The 26,899-nt window shown below is 41.4% G+C and overlaps 1 protein-coding gene across 3 annotated transcripts in view; it reads left to right on the plus strand.

Annotated features, from left to right (window-relative positions):
* The window catches only part of pdgfc (platelet derived growth factor c), a 91,437-nt gene that overhangs the window by 49,140 nt on the left and 15,398 nt on the right, over nucleotides 1–26,899 (plus strand). For all 3 annotated transcript variants that reach the window (XM_054739291.2, XM_015950812.3, XM_015950820.3), the window contains 2 exons: nucleotides 16,721–16,913; nucleotides 23,169–23,349. In XM_054739291.2, coding sequence (XP_054595266.1) covers nucleotides 16,771–16,913; nucleotides 23,169–23,349 — 324 coding nt within the window. In that variant the 5' untranslated portion in view covers nucleotides 16,721–16,770. The remainder of the gene's footprint in view (nucleotides 1–16,720; nucleotides 16,914–23,168; nucleotides 23,350–26,899) is intronic.

Here is a 26,899-nt window from a genome sequence, read left to right on the forward strand (position 1 = left end):
TGGAGCGGACTTTTCCGCACATATTAAACTCCGCCCACAGGCTCGGGGATTTCCGCATTCTTGAGAAATCCCTCACCACACCACCAGTTCGAGACCGAACGCATGCCATCCAGCCCCACAAAACTCAGACCATGCCAACGCTAATGTGTAATGTGTAAGCGCTTAAACAAGGCCCTGCTAGGAATTTTTAAAAGCTCCCCATCAGCTTCTGGAGCTCAGCATGGACCTCTCTGACCTGGTTCAGATGCTGATCTGGGCTCTAGGAGCAGGCAAGCATTTTTCAAAACTTCACCATGGAGCTCTCGAGGATAGGAGGCATGTTGCACTCCCATCACATTACTGGGATTGTAATCCTTCGGTCCAAAGTGCGCACCACAAACGAATTGTGTTTTCAGCTGCACAAAACGCACCAGGAACGGAAGATGGTGCCTTTCATTCTCTTATTTAAAAGCCTGTAGACTCAATGTCCAGACCTGCTGGAGCTTGTACAGCCTCCACACATGCAATAATTTACCATTTCTAAAGAAAAATGAATGCAATTCAAAACTAATAAATACACACACTGACACGATAACAAGACCTATCTACCCGGAAACTACCTTCACACCACAATGAGCTTCAGGCATGACAAGCTTATGACTCCCCCTCATTACGTCAATGGTTGAAATTTAATTTCGTTTTTAAGAGTTTTGCTGGAAAATGCCACTTTTTACACTAAATAAGGGGCTTTTAGGTATTGTAAAACAAAATACCCACAACAAGTGTTTCAAATAGTATTTTTTGGCTCCATTTTAAATGGAATTACAAAATTGAACCTGCAATTTGCTCTTTAATACATTTTATTTAATCTTCAATAAGATGAAAACAAATTTCACTAGTATAAATGATGAGATCAAAAAGATCAACGAAAGTAAAAAAAAGTTGTTTTCATAAGCTTTTTGTGGTGAAAAATGCTGAAAATGTTTTTATTGCAAAGTTCAATAAAAAGAGGTTGCTGTATTTTTGTCCCTTGGCATTTTCTTTCCTGCAAAGACAGTAGCCTGCTTAGTGAGGTCGTTTGGAATTGAAGCCAAACTCTTTGTGCGTTTATGAAAGAGCCTGTTCATCTAGAAGTCATGCCTGGGCTTTGTTTTTCTTTGCATCTGGCTCACCATCGTTCAGTTTGTTCCCACCTGGCTCGCCACCAAACCTAAATGAAAACATCAAAGTAACATTTCTAATAAGAAGAATCTGTCTTTTCTTCTTCTTCTTCTTCTTCTTCCTTTAAATCTGCCTCAGGTAACATCTTTTTTCTTAATATAAAACCACATGGAAACATTTCAAGCACCACTGGGTCACACTTTGATTAAAATTCAGTTTGTTAGTTGATCAAAGAGTTAAGACACTTCGCTATTACCAACACTAAATGGTCTTAAAATGAAAAAGTAACCCAATTTAAAAGGTAATTGAAGTAATTTACTTTTATCAAAATACCTGTTAAATTATAAAAGTAAAGTGTACCTTGTTTGCCTCTAATTATTTTAAGTATCTTTTCAAAGCTCGCTGAATACAAACTGTTATTCAGTAGCTGCAAACAGATTCAAGTCCTTGAGGTTTGGGATTTCAAACATATTGCACAGAGCAAAAAAAAAATGGGCATTTTCAGTGTGTTTTCACTGCCTACAGCAAAGGTAGGCAACTCTGGTTCTCAAGAGCCACTAGCCAGCATGTTTTTGTTGTTTCCCTTCTCTAACACGTTTGATTTTAATTAGCAAGTGATTAACAGGCTCCTGCAGAGCCTGATGAGCTGCTGAACAGGTTAATTAAACGTGCTGGAGCAGGGAAACAACTTAAACATGTTGGATAGTAGTCCTCTAGGACTGGAGTTGCCCATCCCTGCTCTACAGTATTTCAATCATGCTGTGAAAGCAATCATAATTATTACTAGTTATAATCACAGTGAATGTGATTGTTAAAAAATCAGGGTGTTATCTTTTCAATGAGATTCTAAATGTTTTGCATGTACTCAAAAGGGTTTAAGAGCGGTAGCTAATTTATTTTAGGTATGCATCTATAGGCATTAGGGTTGTAACATCTAAAATGGCCTGATTATAAGACTCACAGGCCAGATACACAGCTTGGGTCACCTTGCCCTGGCTACAACTCCGATCTGCAATATAGTCCTTCACAGGAGACTTAAAGTCTGCTACCCTTCCTTTAATCTATGCAGCTGTCTGCTTATCTGACTGCTATTCTATCCAGCAAGAAGAGGACATTTCAAGATTTAAAAGAATCATTTAAATAAACTTTTTACTGCTAATCATCAAGGTTCATTATAACTGTGTTTAATTACTGAAATGAATTATTATTCTTTGGTTAATAATTATTTATGATAGTAATGTTTAACTATGACAAGCCTCATGTGCACTTATACAGAAACACAGGTCACAGTAACTAAGTTAAAGGTAACTTGCGCTCACATGATCTTTTCCCATAACACCAGAACATTTGTATCTTCAGGGAGGCGTGTTTCTGAGGGTTTGGTAAATCTTCCCTCTACATGTCAAAACCTGATTCGATGTGTGTTTTAAAACCGAACTCTCGTCATTTGCGAGTGAGTTCTAGAGAAGTTGGGACGGCCGCCCACACTCTCTTTAACCAACAAAGTGATTTCTGTCACGTTGGATGAATTGCTCTGACACAACAAAATGACACCTGCAGAACAAGCTGATGGTAAGAGGTTACTTAAGAATCTGCAGACGCAAACCAATTCTGCCAGTGTGCCTACAGCATCTCTATGACCGGAAAGAGTCTTTACCATCGGTCTTCCCTACCAGACCCAGTAACCTGAGGCTGTTCAACATCCTCCCCTCACCTCCGGATCCACGATGAGGGTCGCCTGACGGTGAGGTAGAACACAGATTGCGCCTGAATGCTCTTTAATAAGAACAACTTAGCTTATTGACAAAACCAAATTATTTTTCACCCAGAACGCGTCCTCTCTCCAAGATACAAGTTCTGAGACATTGCTTCATCCGCAAACAAAACACACTTCACCTTAGATTCATCCAAACACAGGGTTGTTTTTAATACCAAAGCTTTTATAAATTGTCTTTTATAAATTGCCTTTAAAATTGTCATGTTTTAAATTGTTTAGTAATATATTTCTTAACCTTTTTAAACTTGACTCTTTCTTGAAATAAACACAGAGTGGGTGTATATTGATCACTGAACAAGCAAAGATCTTTAGATCTCCTGAATTAACAAATAACATTTGATATTAAATTTAATCTTTAAAAATAAATATTATAATCTTTTGATTAACATAGACCAAGCAAGTTGGTGTATGAATTTATATCTTATGTATATAAATAGATATAGATATACCGTAAATCCTCTAATATTAGCCTGTATTTAATTAACTGCCGGGTATCATATTTTGGCCGGTGTTGGAGTCGGCGGAGGTGAATAATGGCTGTTTTTTTATTGTGGCCGGGTGGAATGTGGTAACAAGCAAGAACGGGGGCGGTTGTGTCATCCGTCTCACTTTTGATTTGCCAGTGATAGACCGCGAGGGTAACTTTAACCGTGCGGAGACAAAGAGGAGGTGAAAATTTGATGTCAAGTTCAAAGAGAACGTGCTGATTATGCTGCAGAACACTCTGGGGAGCAGTAGTAGGGGTTGTATGAACTAGTCACTAGTCGACTTCACCGCTCTATAGTGACTTTTTATGCCTGTCATTGACTAGTCGCCGTCACGTGATAATGACCGGCAAGATGCAGTCCTCGGAAAAGACAGCAGCCTGCTGTCAGCAGATGACAAGCTCCTGCACGTCGGGAGGCAACGCGCTGTGCCATGAGCGTCGGTACTGACACCTGCCGTAAAATGGACATTTAACCAAATTGTGACGTTTCCCTCTTGCAATTTAACCTTCCCCTCACCCCTATCCTAGCCTTTCCTTATTGAGATCATTCAACACCCACACTTTTGGCGTCGCACCCGTGGGGGATTCAACACCCTCAGTTTTCCAGCTGTTTTGCTCACCTCCACACCAGTCTGGTTTCTTTACGTCGCACTCAATCTGTTTGCCTCATCTCCTTCGTCATCTCCCTCTTCTGACAGCCGATGTCGGGTTTCCAGGAGAGCAGGAGAGGGAGGGACGAAGAGCTTGACTGAATTCATATTTTTACATCTTGACATTAGCTGTACAAAGTCTGAGTTTGATAAAGTGAAGCACAACAATTTGCGGAGGTTTATAACAGGCACGGCGCCAGGTTTTCATTTTTGAGTGGGCCACGGTCATTTTGGACGGACCTTAATAAGCAGTGACTTAAGTGAAGCATATTTCTAAAATATGAAGTAAAAACTCATAATTTAATTTTCATTCATTTGTCATTAATATGTAGTCTACACCCGTGCGTTAAGTGGACCATCTTCCAGTAAAAGCAAAGCATCCAGCCCACCTCTCCAAATGCGTAAAATGTGCATCAGCCGCTAGTTAGGCGCGCCACGCGCACCGTCAGCTACATCAGCCCAGACAAGAGCAGAGCAAATAGAGAAAGAATAGAGGATAATTCTGTCTGGATGTGGATGGAGATTACATTTTACAGCAGCCTGATCATCATTTAAATACGTAAACCATCACCTGTCTTCTAGTCCACGCTATCAGCATTATCTTAGTTGGTGTGTGTGTGTGTGTGTGTGTGTGTGTGTGTGTGTGTGTGTGTGTGTGTGTGTGTGTGTGTGTGTGTGTGTGTGTGTGTGTGTGTGTGTGTGTGTGTGTGTGTGTGTGTGTGTGTGTGTGTGTGTGTTTTCCACTTCAAACACTGGTCTAACCAACCAGACCAGCATGCCCAGTAACACATTAATGTTACAATTAAACAGTTTCACTTCATGTAGGCTAGGAACATTTCACCTGCCGTGGCCCGACCGCTTCTGCTCGACATAAACTTTGTGCGTAATCAAATGTCTCTACAGGTGCTTTCTGAGCTGAAGAGGCTATTCTGCCTCAGACGTCATGCGTCTCCATATTAGAGACGGGAACAAGCGCTATCCAGCCAAAGTTTCATAATTTCATAAAAAGAACATTTTTCCAAGTGACACATCCCTCAGACAGACCGGGTTTCCAGACCGCTTCAGTGGGAGGAAATCTTATCGCATGCGCCGTGGTTCTGCGCTGCGCTGCGAACCCCTCTACAGATCTTCAGCTCACTGTCCACCGTGCGCGCTCTGATCCACACTGAGCAGTGTCCAGTATAAAGCTCTGATGTTCTGATGGGAATCATTTCTTGATTGATTTAGTTACCTCTGCAATGTGCGTAACGATTAAAATGTCAGCTCATCCATGCGCATCAGTGTGCGTCGGGGTAATTCTTTCAAAACAACCAACATCCTTGAGTTTATCCGTCAAAATAAACAGTGAAATGGAAATATCTGTAACCTGCCATTTAACAGTTTTGCCTTCCTGTGAAGATTGTTGCAAAGAGAAACAATTAAACTTGATTAACCCCAGAGCCACGCGCACTGTGCTGTACTGACTGTAAAATGAGGGGGAAACGATTTCATCTGATCCTTTTCTTTTCAGCATGGTTTAATGTAAAGTTTCATTCAGTACAAACTTTAGTTACACCAATCTAACGAGACAGAGCCTGGATTTGTATTCTGAACAGTTTCAACATGTTTAAAACGGAGACATGCGTGACATGTCTAAAATTCGCACCTGCTCCGCTATTATGGAAATTAACCTAACAAGATTAATAACATGAACTTATTTTAGGCACAGACAACATCCTCCACACTTTTGAAAAGCTTGCAACGCGCCTGGTCGCTCGTGTACGTCAAAGTTATCTTTCATAAGACGATAATCAATAAAACGATTTATATGAAGTGGATCCAGAAGTTGTAGCCCGTCTCTGCCTACAATATTTTGATATTTTTCACCCTGTTGATGGTTTTACTGAGCAGGTGCCCCTGTTGTCATACGTTTCTTTTTAAAACATGTTTAGACTGTTCAGAATACAAATCCAGGCTCTGTCCCGTTTGATTGTTGTAATTAAACTTTGTAGGTGGGGAAGGTCAGAAAAGGATTCGATCATTTTGTTTATCCCTCATTTACAGTGACGGAGATAACGGCGCAGTGCGCCTGGCTCTGGTGTTAATCAAGTTTAATTTTATCTATTTTCACAAGAAAACAGAACAGTTAAAAGCAGGGCTTGTGTTGACCGGACATTTCCCGTATTTGACCGTTTATTTTGAAGGAGAAAGAATAGAAAGAATTACCCCGACGCATGCAGACGAACTTACATTTTATTCCACTTAAATCGCAGATGTAGCTAAATCAGTCAAGAAAAGATTCCCATCTGAACATCTGAGCTGGACATTGCTCAGCGCAGCTCACTGTTAGCGTGTACTACATAAGGTACACAGCGAGCTGAAGATGTGGAGAGGAGCTTGGAGCGCGTCGCAGAACCAGAGCGCATGCGGGAAGGTTCCTCCCACTGAAGCGAGTGTTTTCCAAACCCTGTCTCTCAGAGAGACTTGTCACTTAGAAAATATTCCCTGATTATGAAACTTTGGCTGAATAGCGCTTGTTCCTGTCTCCAATGTGGCGACACATCCAGGAGCCGTCTGAGGAGAATCCCAGAATCTCACATCCTCTTCAGCTCAGAAGCGCATATGATTACGCACAAGCGTGACGCGTCAACCCGGTCTCACAGTAACACCGGGTTGGACCTGTTCAGGTTTAAGCAGACAATCTTTACATAGAATTGGCATACAGATGTAAAATTAATGCAGTAAAATATAAAGCTTTTTATTTTAATATGCATTCATTATTTTACAAGCACAGAGGGCCACATCAGATGGATGGAAGAGCCGCATGCGGCTCCAGAGCCGCGGGTTGCCGACCCCTGTGCTAGCCTACTTTATTGTCCCCAACAATTTTTAAACCCCACTCAAGTGTATGGTTATTGTCCCCAGCGATTCTGAAAACAAACTGACGCCCTTGGACGCACCTAACTGATGTGGCCGGCGAGCACTCCGCTGTTTCTGCGGTCTGTAGATCTTTTAGAACTGCAGTTCAAAGGTAAATCATAATGTGAATATATATGAACCCAGGTAGCAGTTTTTCTTTAGGACTGAGAGGAGATGCAGGAAGAAAATAAACAGACAGGACAGAAAAATGGTCAAATAAAAACAAGTTAGGTTTTGTACCTGGTGGTTGCAACAAACAGACACCATTGAAGGTAATCAGAAGTGAGGAACAGAAAATGAAATAATTATTTTAATGTTTAGAGCAGCAGGAACTCCGAGAGGCTGCAGGCACATCAGTGAGTTTGCGGCCGCTGCGCAGGGGGAGGGAGGAGAGGGCAGAAGCAGAAACTACCGTTGTTAAAAGAAATGTGTTTAACTTTGAAAATGTGGGCGCAATTTTAATTGTCAAAAACTCCAGCGAACCATTAGTTCATTTTGCTCAAATAGAAATTGAGGCCTGCCTCTAATTCTGGTCCTCTTTCCAATAAAGGCCTGGAGCTTGATGAGCTTGAGTAAAATACAGGCCCGGGCCTGCATTAGAGGATTTACGGTATGTATATATATATATGTATATATGTGTGTAAATTTCATTCGTTAATTTATTTGATCTTCTTAGGAATTAAAACATAAGCTGATAGCAACAGCCTTTAATTCCTAGATATGTAGTTCTTTAACACTACAGGGTTGACTATTAAAAAGTTAAAAGAGCTACACTCTCCAAAATGTCAACATTATTTCAAAATTGTTTCTCTCACTAGATGTCTATTTAGATGAAACTGATTGTATTTTACAAATTCCACCAGCAGCAGCAAAATATAACGTTTTAGAGCATTATTGTCTAGGAGAAATGCCTTATTAGTTATGCAAGAATAGTTGGTTATACTTGACAGCCATAAGAAGGTTTATAAAGTTATGTGAAAATTTAGCTTCAAAATCTAGACAAACTGTAACAGTAGCAAAGAAATGTTGCCCTTCAAGTTGGTCTAGCCATTGCTTCATTGTAGCCTAGCAGGTCTCCTATTGGCTTAGATAAATGTATGACAGGCCAGTCACAGCAATCTATGTTTGTGGAGAGACGTTGGGCGGGTTGTGCATCATTGTGGCAGAGATTATTTATTTATTTATTTATTTATATGATGATGGAAACAGAGCTTCGACGGAGCCTAACAACAAAGATAGCAGTGTCACAGGAATGGTGCACATTTGCAACGACATTGACATCAACTTTCGACGAGTTACACCTGGTCTTTTTTTTATTATTATTATGAGCAGATAGAGGTTCCTGCATTCTTTATAAAAAAAAACATTTTTTCCTCATCTTTGACACTCTATGGCAGACTGCCCCATTGACTGATTTCCATAGCTATGAATACATCATGTTTGTTATTACTCTGATTGGTCCTAGTGCTATCCAATTAGGTTCAGACTATTTTAAAAACAGCTGTAGATTTTGCCCCTATGACTCTGCTCTGTTTATGGGTTGCAGCCAGACTAAATATTTACCTATGCTTGCCAGGCTAGTGGAAAGTAGGGTATTGGAGTTGTTTTTACAACACACTTTGGCATTGTGTCTATTCAGACCACATTTATAGGCTAAAAATAGCTTATTGAAGTGGACCCAACTTTAGAGTAGAGTGCAGTTGCAGTTAAAATGTCTCTAATTTCCTAAATTTCCCAGTGGCTCAATAAAATGTTTTTCATAAACCATTAAACTGAAGTCAACATTTGCATTCCACTGTTATTCCTGCAGTAATATCACTAAAACTCTGCTGAACTAGATTGGAATTGTGTGTTCCTGTATGTGCCATGCATATAAGGGTAAATCAAACACCTTCAGCATCGTTGGCCCTGCATTCACTAAGAAAATACAAGTAAATACTGAAAAATCTGAATAGCACTTCAGTCTGATTAATTTCTTTCTTACTTTATTCTGCTCATCAGTGTGTATCATGAACTGACAATACTTATGTGGTAGTTTTTGAACAATAGATTCCAGGATGTGTTGAAGTTGGTTCACAAAGGCCATTAATTAGTAACACAGGCAACAGCTGAGAGCTGAACCTGCTGTTAGATGTGATGTTGTGTTAAATAGTAATCAGGACATCATATTTACTGACTAAACTATGGAAACATTTTTAAAAAGCCTATTAAATGTTATTGCCCTTCCTCCTTTTATTGCATTTTGCTCACAGGTTAAATTTATTAAATATGTTTCCATGAAATAAACAATAAGAGAGCAGAAGCTTTGCCAATGCATGCTCATTTGAGAAATTAGGAAATCCCATAAAAACTTCATAGATGCAGCTTAAGCAAAATGACAAAAAGCTTTAATAACAAGAATAAAAGTTGTTAGTAGGACTCAGTAGTAGTAACTCAATGCAGTACTAAGCTACTCATCGTGTCATGCAAAAAAATAAGCAAGTTGAAGTTTAAAACCAACTAATCCCATGAAGCCAGTGTCTCGCGGGGCTGCTACTGGGGGAGACACAAAATTACAAGAAAATCCACACAGCACTGTCACAAAATGTTTTATTTCTTGTTTTGTGATTGCTCTTTCTTATTACTTGTTTTAAATGTAATACAAAGGTTCCACTGTACTGGCAGATTGGGGTGGTGGTGGTCCTTCTATTTAAAAATGGGGACCACAGGATGTGTTCCAAATACAGGGGAACTCCTGAGCCTCCCTGGTAAAGTCTAGTCAGGGCTTCTGGAGAGGAGGGTTTGTCGAATTGTCAAATCTCAGATTCAGGAGGAGCAATGTGGTTTTCGTCCTGGCCGTGGAACACTGGACCAGCTCTATACTCTAACCCCCAAATTCCACTACCTCCACTCCGCCCCGGCACGAACTCCGGAGCAAAATCGGTCCCGTTGTAGTCAATCAGAGCAATTCCACTACTGCGGCCATGCTCCGGCAGTGCGCCGCCCTCTGTTCCGGCGTCCGGCAAAATTAGAATCGATCCTATTTTTGCCGGACGCCGGAGCACCTCTGCAGTCAATGGACAGGAATCACAACTGTCCAACAGGAAAAGGAGCAAGCACAACTTCCGTTTTTCACAATAAATCGGTAAACAAAAGGCGTTTTTTGTTTCATATGCACAGGTTTAACAACCTTTAACAACTATCAATGGCGGCTGAACTTTAAATGCGCAAAAATAAGACATAAATACAGTTTCCACTATCAAAGTAGTCACACTTTGTTGATCCAAACAGTGCTGATCTCTCAACACAAATGATGGGCAGATTAAACAGTTCATTTCGATGCTTGTCCCACACAATGGGTGTTTGGATCTAACTTCCGCGTTTATTGCTCGAACTGTATCGCAAGATCTCGAAAATCCCGCGCATGCTTGTTTGCCCACCTCAGGTCTCTGCACCGGAGCGGAGCCATTGTAGAGCGGGTACCAGTAAAAATTGAGTTTGGAAGCGAGCGGCTGCGGAAGGTGGGGATGGACCGGAGCGGAGCAAAGGTAGTGGAATTTGGGGGTTAGGGGGGTCCTGGAGAGTGCATGGGAGTTTACCCACCCAATCTACATGTGTTTTGTGGAATTGGAGAAGGCATTCAACCACTTCTCTCTAGAGCACTGGGGGGGGGGGGTACTTTGGGAGTATGGGGGGGGGGGGGGGGGTACTTTGGGAGTATGGGGTACCAGGTCCTCTGATACGGGCTGTTAGGTCCCTGTATGACCATAGTCAGAGCTTGGTTCGTATTGCCGGCAGTAAGTCGGGCTCGTGTCCTTTGAGAGTTGGATTCCGCTAAGGCAGAATGGACAGGAATTCTAGGTGCAACCAAGGTGTTGAAGGGATATGTTTTGGTGGTTTGGTGCTGTGTCTGCAGAGATATGTGCATTGAACCCATCTGTGGTGAGAAAATAGAAGGCAAGCTCTCAATTTACTGAATTGTCTGTTTCTACCCAGCAAACATACCAGTTTGGGCCCATCATGGGCTGTGTCTGGGCTAGTGTGAGCAGGACAAACCCCCACTTACCCCGGCGTTCACCCACAAGGATCTTGTTTATGGTTGCAGGAATGGTGTCCAAAAATGTTTTCCACATGGGCCCCTTTTAAGTTTAGTTAAGGGCAACCCACAGATGAATCTACCCAAATCCATCCCATGCTGAACCCTTGTGGGGTGCCCTGGACCCGCCCAATGGGTGTTTGCACTTGTGCATTAACTTTGATTATTTCTATGGGCACCCCCACAGTGGGATCTGCCCAAAAACTACCCACAGTGGCCCTGTGAGTGTCAGTCCACATGGGAAATCCAGGGGTCTACCCAGTTCAATCCCTCAGTGCGCTTCATGTGGGCACCCCACAGTGGGATCTACTCAAAAATTACCCACAGTGGCCCCATTAGTCTCAGCCCATGTGAGGAATCTAGGGGTCCACCCAATTGAATCCTTCTTTGGGATTTCTGCGGGTACCCCACAGTAAGATCTACTCAAAAATGACCCACAGCGGCCCCATGAGTGTCAGCCCATTTGAGGAATACTGGGGTTCACCCAGTTTGATACATTGGTGTGATTCATGTGGGTAGTTTTTGCACATAACGTTACAGAGTGGCCACAAAGATTTAGACTTGGCATATTGCTGGATTCCCTATATTGGCTCACAACTATTGGGCCACTGTGGGTAGTTTTTGGGGCAGATACTACTGTGGGGTGCCCACAAAAATAAACGCAGTTAACAAATGAGTGCAAATACTGGTCCCCCCCACAAGGGCTCAGCGTGGGATGGATTTGGGCAGATATATTTGTAGGTTGCTCTTAACTAAATCCCAAAAAGGACCACGAGGGAAAAGACATACTGGCCCCATTTATCTTAAGATCCTTGTGTGTTAACTCTGGGGTGAGTGTGGGTTTTCCCAGCCAATACTACCCCAGACACAGCCCACTAAAGCGGGCCAAAACAGGCATGTTTGCTGAATGCCTTTGTAGTTCATTTCAATTCAGTGTGGATTCTAGTCCAAAACCTTATCATTGGATTCTAAAAATGTAGTTTTAAAAAAAAAATTTAACATACATGACACAAATTCTCTAAATAATGAATAGGGAGCCTAAGTTTCCTCTTCTTCCAGTCGGCTCACGGGTCCCCGAAAGAACGAAAAAATGAATTCAAGTCAACGGGACTAAAAGAGCTATTTTCTTATCTGCTTTGCCTTACGCCCTGGATCAAACATATGTTGTACTGCAATATAAATGAAAACTAATGATGGGTGTTTCAACCATGCCTGTCACATACTTTGAGATTTATCACCTTTTGAAAGTTCGTAATTAGCACGACTACAAACAAGACATCGGCACGTCACATATGTGACGTCATCACACAATCGCTTCTTCCCTAGCTTAACGTCATCTTACCGCATGGCTAGATTTATGGTGGTTCTTACCTCCTGAAGGATGGATTTGAAGTTTGCTGAACTTACAGCCATTTTCCCTCTGTATTTCTCAGTGTCTGTTTCGATGATGTCACTTTCGTGAAGCGCATTTGTAGTCTTAGACTTATTTCACACAAAACCTAAAATAGCGTTTCCCCCATTTGAAAATAAACACATTATTGGTATCAAAATGTTTTTTTTTTATTCACTGACATCATATGTGAAATCAATTCCACATAACATGTGGAATGAGAAAATAGTGTTTTTTTCCCCATTGACTTGCATTTGTTTTTTTGTTCTTTCGGGGACCCATGGTCCGGAAGTAGATGAGCGTGACTTAGGCTCCCTATTAGAGTTATTATAATATTTAGTGATTGTGATGATGTGGCAGCAGCAGGTCAGGGGGTAGAGAGGGTTGCTCAGAAATCAGAAGGTTGCAGGTTCAATCCCAGCTTCGTCCAGGCTAACTTCCCTGTGTTGGACTCAAATGGCAGAATTGGCCAATTAGTAGATTATCATTACCTGCTGCTCCTCCACACCGAGACGAGCCAGTTGAGGTGGCTTGAGCATCTGATTGGGATGCCTCCTAGATGCCTCACTGGTGAGGTTTTCCAGCCATGTCCAACTGGGAGGAGACCCAATGGGAGACCTAGGACACTTTGGAGGGATTATGCATCTTGCCTGGCCAGGGAAAAGCCTTGGGGTTCCCCCTGAGGAGCTGGCCGAAGTGGCTGAGGAGAGGGCAGTCTGGGCGTTTTGATTTAGGCTGTTGCCCCCCGTGACCCAACTCCGGATAAGCGGAAGAGAATGGATGGCTGGATAGATAGAAGCATCTGAAGTGTCTGAATTTTTTTCTCTTCTTTGTAATTGTGTTATTTGTTCTGCTTTCATAACTGAAACATAAATAAGGAGAGAAAATGGCACAGAGGCAAAAAATAAAAATAAATAAATAACTGATAACATGGAAAGTTACATTTCTGAGACAGTCCGTTTGAGTGTTATTTTTGGTTGAAATATTATTTACCTAATAAATTAAAAATTATCAGAAGTGATAAACTTACGAGGTGCCTTTATTAACCTTTAAATGCGCACTTCAGCGGCGGCGTACCGTGCACTGGTTGTCGTCGTCTTACGCTGGTTTAGCTGTTTTCCGCGGTGGTCAGCCGTGGAAGCTTCTTTTGCTTATCTTGCTTAAAGACGTAACTCCTTGTTCGTTTTAAACTAAACAGGTGCGCGCAGGAGCGGAGTGACGAGATTGCTCACAACCACTCTGTCAGACTAAGTCTGAGTGTTCCCGAATGCTTAAGCTAAGTCCGGTTAAGCTATGTTTCGGAAAACGGGGTGCTATTCTTAGCCATGTCGGCTGATTAGCTACTAGCTTTTTGCTAGCGTGAAGAGAGGGAATGAATTCTCTCTCAGGAGACACTACGTGTCAACCTAGATGGTGAATAAACGTTCAAACACACAAGCAAACAACACATTCATTTACTTTAGCAATTAGGATGTCTTTAAACAGTCCCACAGGCTCGTGGATTAATCGCTGAGTAAACGCTGTGTCAACGAACTGCCGGATGTTTATGCCGGAGTCGGTGTTACAGTAAAAAGCTTCCCTCCCGGAAGTTTCCGGAGGAAGAAAATTAAGGTGACACAACTCCCGTTTTTAGTAAAATATATAAAAAAAAACACAAAAATAAAAAATAAAGCACAGAAATAGTGTGTTTTGATCTGAAAAAGACTGGCAATGGCTCGACCAATTATGTAGCGTGTTTAACTACATACTAGAATCAACACTGTTTGCTATCAGCTTTGTTAGATTCTGAGAAAAGATCCAAACGAGTTAACAATGGAGCTTCTATCATATCTAGGATATTATATATTCGAAAGAAGTTCATATGCCAACGAGCTTGGTCTAATTTTAATCCAAAGATTAATGTTTAATTTAAGATAATTAAATTTAGAGCAAAAGTTTATTTATTTAATCAGAAGTTAAAGGAATCTTTGCTTTTTCAATAACCAGAAATACACACCATTCTGTGTTTAATTTCAAGAAGAGAGTCAAGTTTTTAAAGTTAAGAATTTATTACTAACACTTTTAAAAAAATGACAATTTGAAATGACAATTTAGAAATGAGAATTTTTGAACAGACAATTTGATGTTAAACTTGTTTTGAAGGCAAACCTGTGACTGAATGAAAGCTAAAATGAAAATACGAGTTTTTGGATGCATGAATGAATATCAGAATGTTTCTTTCAGAGAGAGAAGCGCGTTCTAGGTTGTAAATGATGTTTTGCAGCTAACTGAGTCATTTCTTAGGAAGAACAGCATCAAACACAATCTGTCAGGAGTGTCTACCTCACCCAGATCAGGAGACCCTCTTCTGGATCAGAGATGTCAGGTGGAGATGATGTCCTCCAGGCATGAAGTTGGTAGAAGGACCTTAGTGCGACCAAATCGGTCCTGAGATCTCCGTGGGTCACTCGACTGGTGGAACTATTTGCGTCTCAAAATCAATAACTCTGAAGAAGTAGAGAATTGGGCGGTCGTCCCTTTTCTCCTGTTATGGTTCAAGAACTGGCTTACAGCTGCGGGATTTTTGGTTTTAACAAAAACCCTCAGAACACGCCCACTCTCAGCATCAGAAAGCTTTGTCATGGTGTAAAGACATGTGATAACTTTACCCTTTACCCTGGATATTCCTTCTGAATGAGGCTGGTTACGTGCAAGATGACCTTCTGGTTTGCTGAACACACATAACCGATTATCAACAATAATCATTAAGCATAATAAGTCATTTCAGTAATTAAAATACATTTATACTGAACCAAGAGATTATTAATGATGATTGTAATAACAGTAATAAAGTCAAGAGTTTATTAAAATTATTATTTAAAATTATTATTGTGATCTTGAAGTGTCCTTCATTCTGGGACAGAACAGCAGCAGATAAAGATGATTTTCAGCAGACATTATGGCTCCTTGCTTGTTTAATCTGTGGGGCAAAGTTACAGTCGACCCAGCTTGACCCAGCTGGGAAAATGTGACCTTTGTCACAAATTAGATGGCATTCATGACGCTACACAGCAGTCTGACTGATCAAGGCCGTTCTATAGTGACGGTATGGTGGCGCCTCTGGTGTTAAATTTGTAAAACAAGGTTGGCTAAAATAAATAGATAAAAAAACAGCTATTTACCTTAACCCCTTAGCATGCCCGCATCCCGCCGATGGGACAAAACCCCATTGCGTTCATTAAACCTGGAAATTGAAGGGGTTCCACCCAGTCTACCAAAGTGTCAATCATAACTCTGAATGAAACGTGACATGTTAATGACACTCATTTTAAACCTAGTTGTTATGAATCTATTTATTCATTAATCAAGCCCAATTGTTTGTTTGAAACGCTTTAGAACATTTATCCAAAATGGCTAAAAGACAGCGTATTGATCGTCAATCCATCATCAAACCTGATTCAGAACAGACAGATAACCATAAACAATTATATTCACAACTAATTTATAGTCTCTAATTATTGTACCATGCCTGTCTCTGGGCTGAGGGAGGAAGCTCACACTGGCACCGTGAGAAGATGAAAACTCATTGTGCAACAATACATAAAGGCTCTGATGCCCTGGGGCATCTTAAAGCAGATGACCGAACAGTTGTCTTCCACTCGGCATTGCTGCAGGTCGTTGTCACTGTGTGAGGCTCAGGTGGAAGCATCCTGGCAATTGTTTATCTGAAGGTTATAGGGTCTCCCAGAGCCCTGCAAGAAACTGACTGACAAGTTACTCCTCTGTAATTAACCCCCCCCCCCCCCCCCCCCCCCAGCTACTGGTTCCCAGCCCATGCAGGCTTTGATGGGTTTATGGGAGATGCTTGGTGATACCCATAAGATCCATACTTTTAATGTACTCTGTTTTTGATTTACTGTCACAACAACACACAATGTCATTTTCTTAGCTTCATTGAGAACATTTGCTTTTGTGGTCATTCCTAACATGCTTATCTGAGTCGGTTTATTTACACATTTGAGCTTCTTTGACCGTGTCCAGATTTTAGTGAGGATAAAAAAGCACATTGATTTCACATCTGAGTCAAAGCTGCATGTTTTACAAAATAAAAGACTGGAAACATAGCACAATATTTGGTGAAGCCTTACATTGGTCAGTATTTCATAGATGTTGTTTTACGATTGATATGGCCATCCCCTATTGTCTTAACCAGCTCAAGCTATCGCCAGTCAGATAAAACATGTGGATAACAGAGATCTGTTTTAGTCCAGCAATAAAACTATTGCACAGCCTGGTTTAATCAGCATTGTGTTTTCTGTTTCAGGAGTGCAAGATTCAGCTCAGGAAAAAGTCTTAACAGTGTCTGGAGAAGGAATGGTCCACAGTCCAGACTTCCCACACACTTATCCACGGAATACTGTGTTAGTCTGGAGACTGGTGGCAGCCAGCAACATGAGAATTCAGCTTACATTTGATGAGAGGTTTGGTCTGGAGGACCCTGAAGATGGAATATGCAAGTAAGTCACCTCATTTGGACCAAAAAGTAAGACACGTTGGACAAAGACTGAATCAACATACAGTCATGAAATTCTGAACAAGCATAGATATCACCCAAAGTCATAAAAATTAACTGTTCAAAGTGCATTCAGTGGTTTACTCCAACAGGATTTCAAAAATGTTCTACCAAAATAACCAGATTGTTATAAGTTGACAGAGAAATCATGTGTTAAATGTTTGCATGCTCCACAGGGAAATTTAAACATTTGAAGCTCTTATAAAAGCAGAAATCCATCTAGGATGTATGAAGCCATTTTCAGAGTTTGTGTTCTTAAAACTCCATCCATGTCATTTATGTGTTATTTTTACAACGCCATGAGTGTTACATCACATGGTAATTTTTGTTTAAAAAATAGCTAAAATGTCCTGCTGAAAACATGGTCTCTGCCTGCATCAGATGTTATATTTTGCTGCTGTGTGATAAATAATCAAAGAATTGAATTTAAATGATCATGTAATTAAAAGTTAATGCTATAATACAATGTGGGGTGATGGAGCTGGTTTAGGATTCCATCCATCGTTGTAAATGTTGTTTATGTAATATAATATTAGGTAACCAGACTTTTTATTGTACCCTGCTGTACAATGACTATAAAGCCTGTTCTACTTTACTCTTGAAATAGCTCATCAGTCCAGTGAAGCTCAAAAGCTGTTTCTCAGAAAGACTCGGGAAGCTATCTTCACTGGGTAAATTATTTATAACTTTTACAAAGAAACTCACTTCAGTATGGTTAAAAATTCTCTTTAACTTTCCTTTCTTTCTGCCCTGTTAAAACCTATAAGACCCAAATGTGTTGTGGTTTGTAATTTAAAATTCCCAGTTTGAGTATCAGTGATCATTGTCTGTTCATCTCACCGGGATAATCTTTTTGTCAGCTGGCAGTGTTCAAGTCTGTCTTTAACCATTCCTTCTGCCCGGCCAGCTCCTGTCAGATAGCGGCTTTCCCCACCGCCATGACAGATACATGCTGGTGTGAGGTAAAACCGTGTCCTATCTGGATTGTAGTCCATCTTTAAAGATTTAAAGTCCTAGTGTGGCCATTTGTGAAATTGCCTTTGGCCTGCCATGGCAGCTCGTGAATATTGAAAAGCTCGCATCAGAGTGATTTGTTTCACCCAGGACACCGCGGTGACGCTGTTCAGGCCAGCATATTTTACAAGATGTAGTCGATATTTTTAGCTGCTTAAAGAATAGTCTAGATGACGTGCCACACCCTCTGAATGAAAATGCACAAACACACACACCTACAAGAACAGTATATCATCTGCTTTATCAGGGAGCTGACTTTCAGTTACTGCTGGGCTTTGGCTTTGTTTTCATGTGATTTAAACAAAGATCCTAATCCCAGACGATCAATTTACCCTGTGTGCATTACGCTCCGTACCTTCATGTCAATATATCACAACTGACTAGTCGGCATATTGGAGGCCAGTGGGTGGGTGGACGGTGGAGGAGGCCAGGGGGAGGGAAACCACACTTCTAATTCTTGGAGAGCCCCCTAATGGATGATAAATGGAACTGCTTCTTCCTCTAAGAGCACTGCTGCAGCAGATTAACATTTATCATGCCACCAACTATATTAGGAGAGTGAAATATTATGTGGCCATGAATGCATACGCCCTTAATACTCTGACAGTTAGTGGAAACTCAATGAGGTGTGTGTGATATGGGCTCTAGGCTCGGTCCATAACAAAAACAAAAAGGGTTGCTGCTATAATTGTCTAAAGTGCTGTAATGTGCCACCGTGTTGGATCTGTGCCTGTGCTCCACATTTTATTCGGTGTACTTCGTCACTACTGGCTGTTGATTGAAAGATTCAAAAAGAAGAGGAAAAAAAAAAGAAAAACTTTTTTGAGCTCTGGCAATTTGAGAACCCCCTCTGCAAAAATATAAGTACACCTGTCGAGTGTTGAGTGCCTGTTGACGAATGAGGTGAGCGTTGCTGTCAAAACCACGTGGGGGGAAAAGTGCACAGTGGGAAAGAGTGCAGATTGACAACTTTTGCGCTGCTCCATCTCTACAAGACCGTTCTTGTCATACACCTCAAAGAGACAGGCGTAAGAGACGATATCAGCATCCTTTCACAGGGTCCGAAAAGTCTGACCTCACCCACACTGCTCCAATTGAAGTATTTTCACCTCACCCCCTCCACAATCCCCCTCAGCGCCTTCCAACCCCTGACTGAAGCCCAACAGGTCTTGGTTAGATCCCAAGATACTGACTCTTGGCAGGTTGGCAGGCAGATGAACGCAGCATGCAATTACAAGCCTATCTTTGTGCCTTTTCTTTCACCCTCCCTCTTTTTCTCCCCCTAAACTCTTTCCTTTTCTAACATGCACATATACACTCACATCCATAAGCTCCTGCCTTTACTGCTGCTTTATTTTTCATGTGTGTTTAAAAATGTATTCACAAAACTTCCTCTCAGACCTCCTTTCCCTGTTTTTCCTCTGGTGTCCAAAAGGAAGACAGCAGATCTAAACCAGCCCTATTGATACTCAGCTTTTACCCCTGTGTCGCTGCACAATGTGATTCAAATAAACAGGAGTGCGACGTCCTATCCAGTGAGCCACAGCAGTGACAGGGGCTAAAAACAAACAACACTGAGAGATGTGTTCAGCTCTGGTTGCAAGCCCAGAGCAAGAGGTCTATGCTAAGATGAGAGAGAAGCTGCATAGTGGAGATGCTCATCTGCTATTCTGTTTGTCTGTGGCGAGATGAAACGCATTCTTACCAAATCCACTGGAGGAGAGGCATATTGAAGAGGGATTGCTCTCACTGCTGGTTGGCATGGCAGCAGAGTCGTGCTTGGCAGCTCCCAGACACCGCTGTTTTCAGAGAGGCATTTATGCCCTCTGTCTTTAGTCTGAAAAGAGATGACTGAAGAAATGTTTGTTCTGCTAATCTGCGTCATCTCTGTGGCAGACATTGGATATATTAATAATGTACAAGGAGAAAGCTTTATGAATACTAAACACAGCTACCCTTAAAGCGTGAGCTTAGAGGAATGTTATCCTGGTAGGACGGAAATCTAAAAGCTTCTGCTGCTGGTCTCATCCTGTTTCTGATATCTTTTCATTAAGTCTGGTATTTATGTCAGTGCATTTGTTAATTTGAGAATTTTCTCTTGAGCATGGTAATTCTGAACACATGGTGATGTGGAATGATCACGGTGTTGTGCATTATTGATTAGCCATCTGTCGATACCATGGAGTTGCCTAAATGGCAAGTTTTAGATCAAACCTTCCTTTACATCTTCAGTAAGAGCTCTTAGTTTTAGTCTTTTCCAAAATTGCTTTGAGTCAGTGAGGTTTTCGCTAAAACTAAGGCTCCCTGATCCTATATATCAAACTTGCATTTCTGAATCTGAGAAGTGAGTACCTTTTTTCATACTCGCAGTCTTACACTTTATTTAACTTCAAAGAAAATGTGCTTTTAACGTGTTCACATCCTTCCATGTTGTTTTAGAGAAACCAGCTTGAACTGAATCTGTCAAGCCAGTTAAAAAGGTAAATAATGTCCTTGAAATCCAAATATCCGAATTGGCAGTGGAGAATGAAAGGTGAGCGTGCTTGTTGAGGCAAATGGCAGAGTGATTAATTCCAGACTGTGAAGAGTTGGTGAAACAAGGCTGAATGTATTCCAGCCTTCACACAGGCCTAAATAATAAATGCTGAACTCCTGAACTGAAGGGCTGAGATTGGGCAAAAGAATGAAATGTTCAAAAAGTTTGGTCTGAAATATAATAATAATGATAATAATAATAATAATAATAATAATTATTATTATTATTATTATTATCCATCCATCTTTTAAAACCCGCTTAGTCCACATAGGGTCGCCGGGGTTGGTGCCTTTCTTCCGGGGTCATTGAGGGAGAGTGTGGATGCACCTTGAACAAGTCAGCAGCCCACTACTGGGCTTCACAAGCTCACACTTAGGTCATGTGCACTTGTTGCTGAGTTTGTGTAAAACCAAACATTCTCCCCCTCCCATCTCTGAAAAAAAAAACTTCAATTAAACACATCCAGTGCATTGTGAAGCACAGTCTTTGACAAGCTACACCTGTAGGTGGATAGGTGGAAGTAGGTCCCAACAAACATTCCTTAGATGGGGAATAACAAAGTGACAGGCAATAACCATTGTTATACTGTCTTTCACCTGTGGTCTTCTATGTACAGGTGAAACAAAAAAAGTATAATATGATGCAAACGTTCATTTATGTCAGGAATTCAACGTGAAAGGTAAAACTAATATATGAGACAGACTCGTCACATGCAAAGCCAGATGTTTCAAGTCTTTATTTGTTATAAGTGTGATGATCATGGCTTACAGCTGATAAAAATCTTGCATTCAAATTCTCAGACAATCAGAACATTGTGAAAGGCTCAATGTTCTAGACTCAAAGGGTCACACTCTAATCAGCTAATGAATCCTAAACACCTGCAAAGGGTTCCTGAGCCTTTAGATGGTCTCTTAGTCTAAGTTGGATTACTGGAATAAATGGAGTTTTGCAGCATTCTAAAATACTACAACTGTTCAATGTACATTTTACACTTGAGTGATCCCACAAAATACAGTTTTTCTCTCAATATTTTACTTAACTTAAAGGGGCATTATGGAAGTTTGACAGCCAAAACATGTATAGAAATAATAATTTTCTTCTTCATACATTCTCCTGCAATGCCCTGGTCCTGTAGAATGAGCCCTGGCATTTTTACTGTGATTGCCTGTTTTTCTGTAAACTCACAGAAAGAGAGCTGCTCGGGTCGAGCAGGCTGCTTCATGCGCGTTCACACTCAGGCATCGCCCGTAGCATTTGCTATCAGTAGCTTTAGCAGCAGAGAGAGAGGTAGTGCCAACTCAGCGACTTTGTCGCTGTTCCTAACGCCTAGTGACGAACCTAGCTACATTTCTGAGGACCCTTTAGCTACTTTCTTCTCGATATTTCCTGCAGATTAGCAACAAAATAGCCATTTTCACTCCGAACCGTTCTTTGAACGTTATTTCAGCTGTGATCAAGGATATAAATGTTACAGATGCAAAAGACTTCACTGGTGCTTTAGCTCACCTAGTTAGACGGCGGACTCTCGTGCGGAAGACCCGGGTTTGATTCTGGATGTGATCATAGTTTATTTAGAGTTTCTTTTTTACATTAATGGTATTTTTTTTTTACAGTAAGATGCCCAAATTTTTATTTGAGACTCTCCAAACGGCATTGAATTCACAGATAAAAAAGATGTGGGTTCAACTTTCATTTTGGAACAATTTTTCAAGCAAGGGAAGGGCATGATCTGAAGAAGGGGAATCCTGGTTCCTCGAGGGCCGCTATCCTGCATGTTTTAGTTGTCTTTCTTGCTTCAACACACTTGATTTAATCAGCAGATGATTAAAAGGCTGCTGCATAGCTTGATGAACTCATTAGCACATGATTCAACCTCTGAATCAGGACTGTTGAAGCAAAGAAACAACTAAAACATGCAGGATAGCAGCCATCGATTAACAACCAGGCTTTCCCACACCTGTTATGGTACCTGTCATAGAATGAAGGTGTGAAACTTTACATTCCTTGTGACTGTTTATTAGTTTGCTGCACGTAAAACCAAGTTAATATAAAATGTAATGTTAAATGCTTAACCACTTCACTTTGTCAGGTCATCACTCACTGCTTGCTGGCTGGCTACAGAAACCCTTTATGGACATTAAGCTGTCTCACATCACTATCCAACTTGATTTGGGCCGTCACATCATTTGGAGGCAGTTTGGCATTGTTTCATAACTTTAGTTACTGTAATATCTACTACTAATTTACATGTGTAATCCAATACTTCCAGCACAGATTGCCAATTAACATAATAACTTATGGGATGAAACTGAATTGGAACAGTATTAGCAAAATGTGTTACCAATTCCCTCATGTAAGTTGCAGGAGTTTATGTTTCTGGATTTTAAAACATGCTCAAAAAATGTGTTAAATAAATTTTCTCTACAAATAGCCTGTGTGGAACCCTGCACAATTTTTGTTCCATGGAACAGAGAGTGTGGAAAAAGTGCAAAACTGGACATGTGTTTTGAAATTCAGTTGATGGCATTTTAGGTGAAAATGTGCAGAGGTAAAGTAAACCAACAACTGATCTGTTCCAGCTCATCACCAGACATTTATTCTCATTATTTAAACAGGGTTCCTCTGTTTCTCTCTGCGTGACTCCACTAGGTATGACTTTGTGGAAATAGAGGATCCAACTGAGAAGACACTCCTGGGCCGATGGTGTGGGTCACAGCCTGGAACAGAGAGTCACAAATCCAAAGGGAATCAGATCATTATCCGTTTCATCTCGGATGAGTATTTCCCCTCAGAGCCGGGATTCTGCATCCACTACTCCCCTCTGCCTGTGGTATGTAACAGTCAGGAGTTGAAATGGTGGATTGAGAGTTTCTAAACATTTGGCTTAAACAATCTGCATGACTGCTAAACACAATTGAACTGATTGTTTATTTCACCACATGGTGTCTGATTAGCAATAATGCAATCCTGCTTGGGTCTTCCTGATGTTTTAACCACCACTGAGGAGAAATGATGTTTTATTATGTTTAAAAACTCTGGATTATCAGATATCTATGCCACCACTGTAGCACACACGCTTCAGCAGTCAACACGTTTACACGAATAACACAAACATTAAATAAAATAACAATATAAGTAAAAAAAATTGAATATAAATGCAAAGAAATTATAAATATTCCCTGAAATATTTAAAAATAACGGAATGAGCTATTCTTATGAGGTGAGCTAATGAATGTGAAGGTCAAAAATTCCTTCTGAGAACAAATAACCCAAGGCCACTTTTTCCCCCTTAAACAAAAATCTCTATTTTAGCTGCTTTTACCGTGTCTCGTGGTCTTATTTTTGGACAACGTGACACTTTTTATTCTTCATTTTTTAGGAATCAGACAGTTATTTTCTGAATAATTGACCTCTGAAGCTTTGCTGTTGCTACACATCCTGTCAGATTACAGTGACCGCTGAGGTGTCACTGATGTTGAATCAGACTGAAATAAAAACATCAGTGGCTTCACATTCCCAAGTGGTCTTCTGACCCTTAAAAGGATTCATTTAGGCCCCTGAAATGAAAGCACTTCCATAGCTACATAACGTATTACACTCTTGGAAAATGCAACAAAAGAGTTTTGGAAAAGCAAATTTGGCTGAACTGTTCAATAAAAGGACTGAAACACTCTTAAATTATAGCATTTGGCATTAAGCCTAAAGCCTGGTTCATGCTTCTCCGTCAGCTCCGCAAGGGACAGACATGCACGGATTGACGGAAGCGTTTTGCTCTCATACTTCTCCGTCTCCTGGAGTGTTGCAAAGCAATTGCCCGGCAGGACAACAGAGGGCGTAGTACTATTGTGTGGTATCCTGTCATGTATCCGGTCCAAGATAGTGTGTTTATATCATTATTTTTTGTATATAAGAGACTTTTTAACAGACAAATTTGTCTCTCATTCTCCTCCACCTCTGTATGTGCTCGCCACCTCTAAACCCACGTTTCCTGTCATTTCCGTCCACAAATAAAATGCTTGCTGCGCTTCTTTTCACTCCTCCAGTCACGGGGGAATTAAATGTTCATGTTTTTAGAGTTTTTCACGAGGTATTCTTCAAGCTTCTCGGTGTCTGCCGCTAGTTATTTTCGATTCTCTTTATGTTTTTGAGGGCGCAATGGCGGCGCCATAAACAACAGCGGCGTCCTGACCAATCACAAGCTTGTGTAATCCGTCTCGTTCGACGGATGTTTAAAAAAGTGGGCTTGACTCCATACGTACTTGCATGCCTGCTGGAGCCCTACGCAATGACAGACAATGGCGTTGCGTGTCTCCCATCGACATAAATATATGGACAATGGGTTTCCATAGGCTCCAATAACAAGTTTTTTTTTGCTAAAATGGGAGGTGGCCACCACCGCCATTTTGAGCGTGTCACAGGTTCCGTCAAGCCCAGACAATTCCATAAAAGGGAAGAGAGGTGGAGCTGAGGGTGGGGCTGTAAGGCTGGGATCAACTGACGACACCCGGTCGAACTAGCTACAAGCTAACCCAAAGCTAATGCGGAAGTGGGAGCTAAGCTAATGGAGGTACCAACCTAGCTACAACCGGAGTTAACTGTGCACAACACCAGAGCTTCTGAGTCAGAGATACGCCGGGCTGACCGCTGGGTAAAACCAGGTGGAACACCGAGGTCTCTGAGACCTCCACAGAGGTCTCGGAGACCTCCACAAGCCGGCAGCCGCACAGCAGACTAGCGCCACTGCGATCTGAGATGCACAGAGCTGCCGCTGGGGAGAACCGGGTGGAAAGGTTTCCATCCCAGAGCTCCACAAGCCGTTAGCCCGCGCAGCAGACAGAAGCCGCGATCAGACAGACATGCGCCGAGCTGCGGGGAGAAGTGGCGTATTTTGGTGGTTCTGGCTTGCCATAAGAACCAGCCGTCAGCCCGTGCAGCTAACAGAAGCCGCGATCAAACAGAGATGGACCGGGCTGCGGGGAGGGGATAAGGGTGGAAAACATCAGTCTCCCGATAGCTCCACAAGCCGATAGTCGGAACCCAGCTCCACCAACATGTTATATTTCAACCCATTTTCTAAAGTGCAGCATTATGTTAAATGCACTGGGTTTTACCCTATTACATTTAAATTTCATGGTTAAACAGTACATGTTAAAATCTAAGCTCAGCTTGTCAGTGACCTAAAATACATAAATATAATTTTACTTACCGAAAAAAATGAAGTGGAGACTCCTTGGACGCTCTATTAGTGCAATTAATGCCACAGCAAGTCATTTTGTCCAACAGTTGCACAAATAATATCCAAAAAAGAATACACAAACACAGAGACTCAAAATCCCGGAGCAGTTTCCAAGCCAGGCCGAGGCTCTACTGAGGCCTTTCCACAGAGCTAGCTCTGTGGTCACCTGGGTCGGATGGTCATTAATTATACAGAATTTTAGGCTTTTAATACACTTAAGCAGAAGAGTGAGAAAAAATTCACCCCCCTCAGAGTTGTCATGAGTGTAAACTTGATCATTTAAACATAAAACATGCTTTGGTACCAGTCTGTTAACATGTTTATTTCTGCTGTGAAATTGGTATTTTTAAAATGGGAGTCAATGAGGATTTGCTCGTTTCTGACACCAGCCCCCAGCGGATGAGGGTGGAACTGCAATTTATTTCACTTCCGGGTTTGACTCAATTTCAGAGCTGCATTGTGGGGGCCTGGTGTCTCCGCACTGACGCAGACGGAGAAGCCTTAAAGCATGTGTTTTTCATCAGAGGACTCCATCTAGAGATAGAAAAAATGTATTGTACCATAACCCTTTACAGGGCCTGTGTCTGTTTCCACTCATCATAAATTATGTCACTGTACCTTAAGCCTAATTCATACTTCTCCGTCTTTGTCGAGATTCAGATGCAACGCCATTATCCATCCTTGCGAGCCTGCTGGAGAGCACTCGCAAGGACCGACGAAGTTGAGCTCTCTTTTCTAAACATCCGTTCGACGAGTCGGAGAACACAAGCTTGTGATTGTTCAGGATGCCGCTGTCATCTACAGCGCCGCCTCTGCGCCCTCAAAAACATAAAGCGAGCCTATGATATCTAGCGGCAGATGTGGAAAAGCTTGGAGAAAACCTCGTGTAAAAACTCTGTTAATACGAACTGTTATTCACCTGTGACTGGAGGAGTGAAAAGATGCGAAGCAAGCATTTTATTCGTAGACAGAAATGATGGGAAACGTGGGTTTAGAGGTGGCACATGAAGAGGTGGAGGAGAATGAGAGACAAATTTGTCCGTGGTAAAAAAAAGTCTCTTAAATACAAAAAACACATTATAAACACAATAGTAAATGCACTAGCTTGGAATACATACGACAGGATACCACAGAAAAGTGCTAT

The sequence above is a fragment of the Nothobranchius furzeri genome, chromosome 1 (genome assembly GCF_043380555.1).
Source record: "Nothobranchius furzeri strain GRZ-AD chromosome 1, NfurGRZ-RIMD1, whole genome shotgun sequence".
NCBI lineage: Eukaryota > Metazoa > Chordata > Actinopteri > Cyprinodontiformes > Nothobranchiidae > Nothobranchius > Nothobranchius furzeri.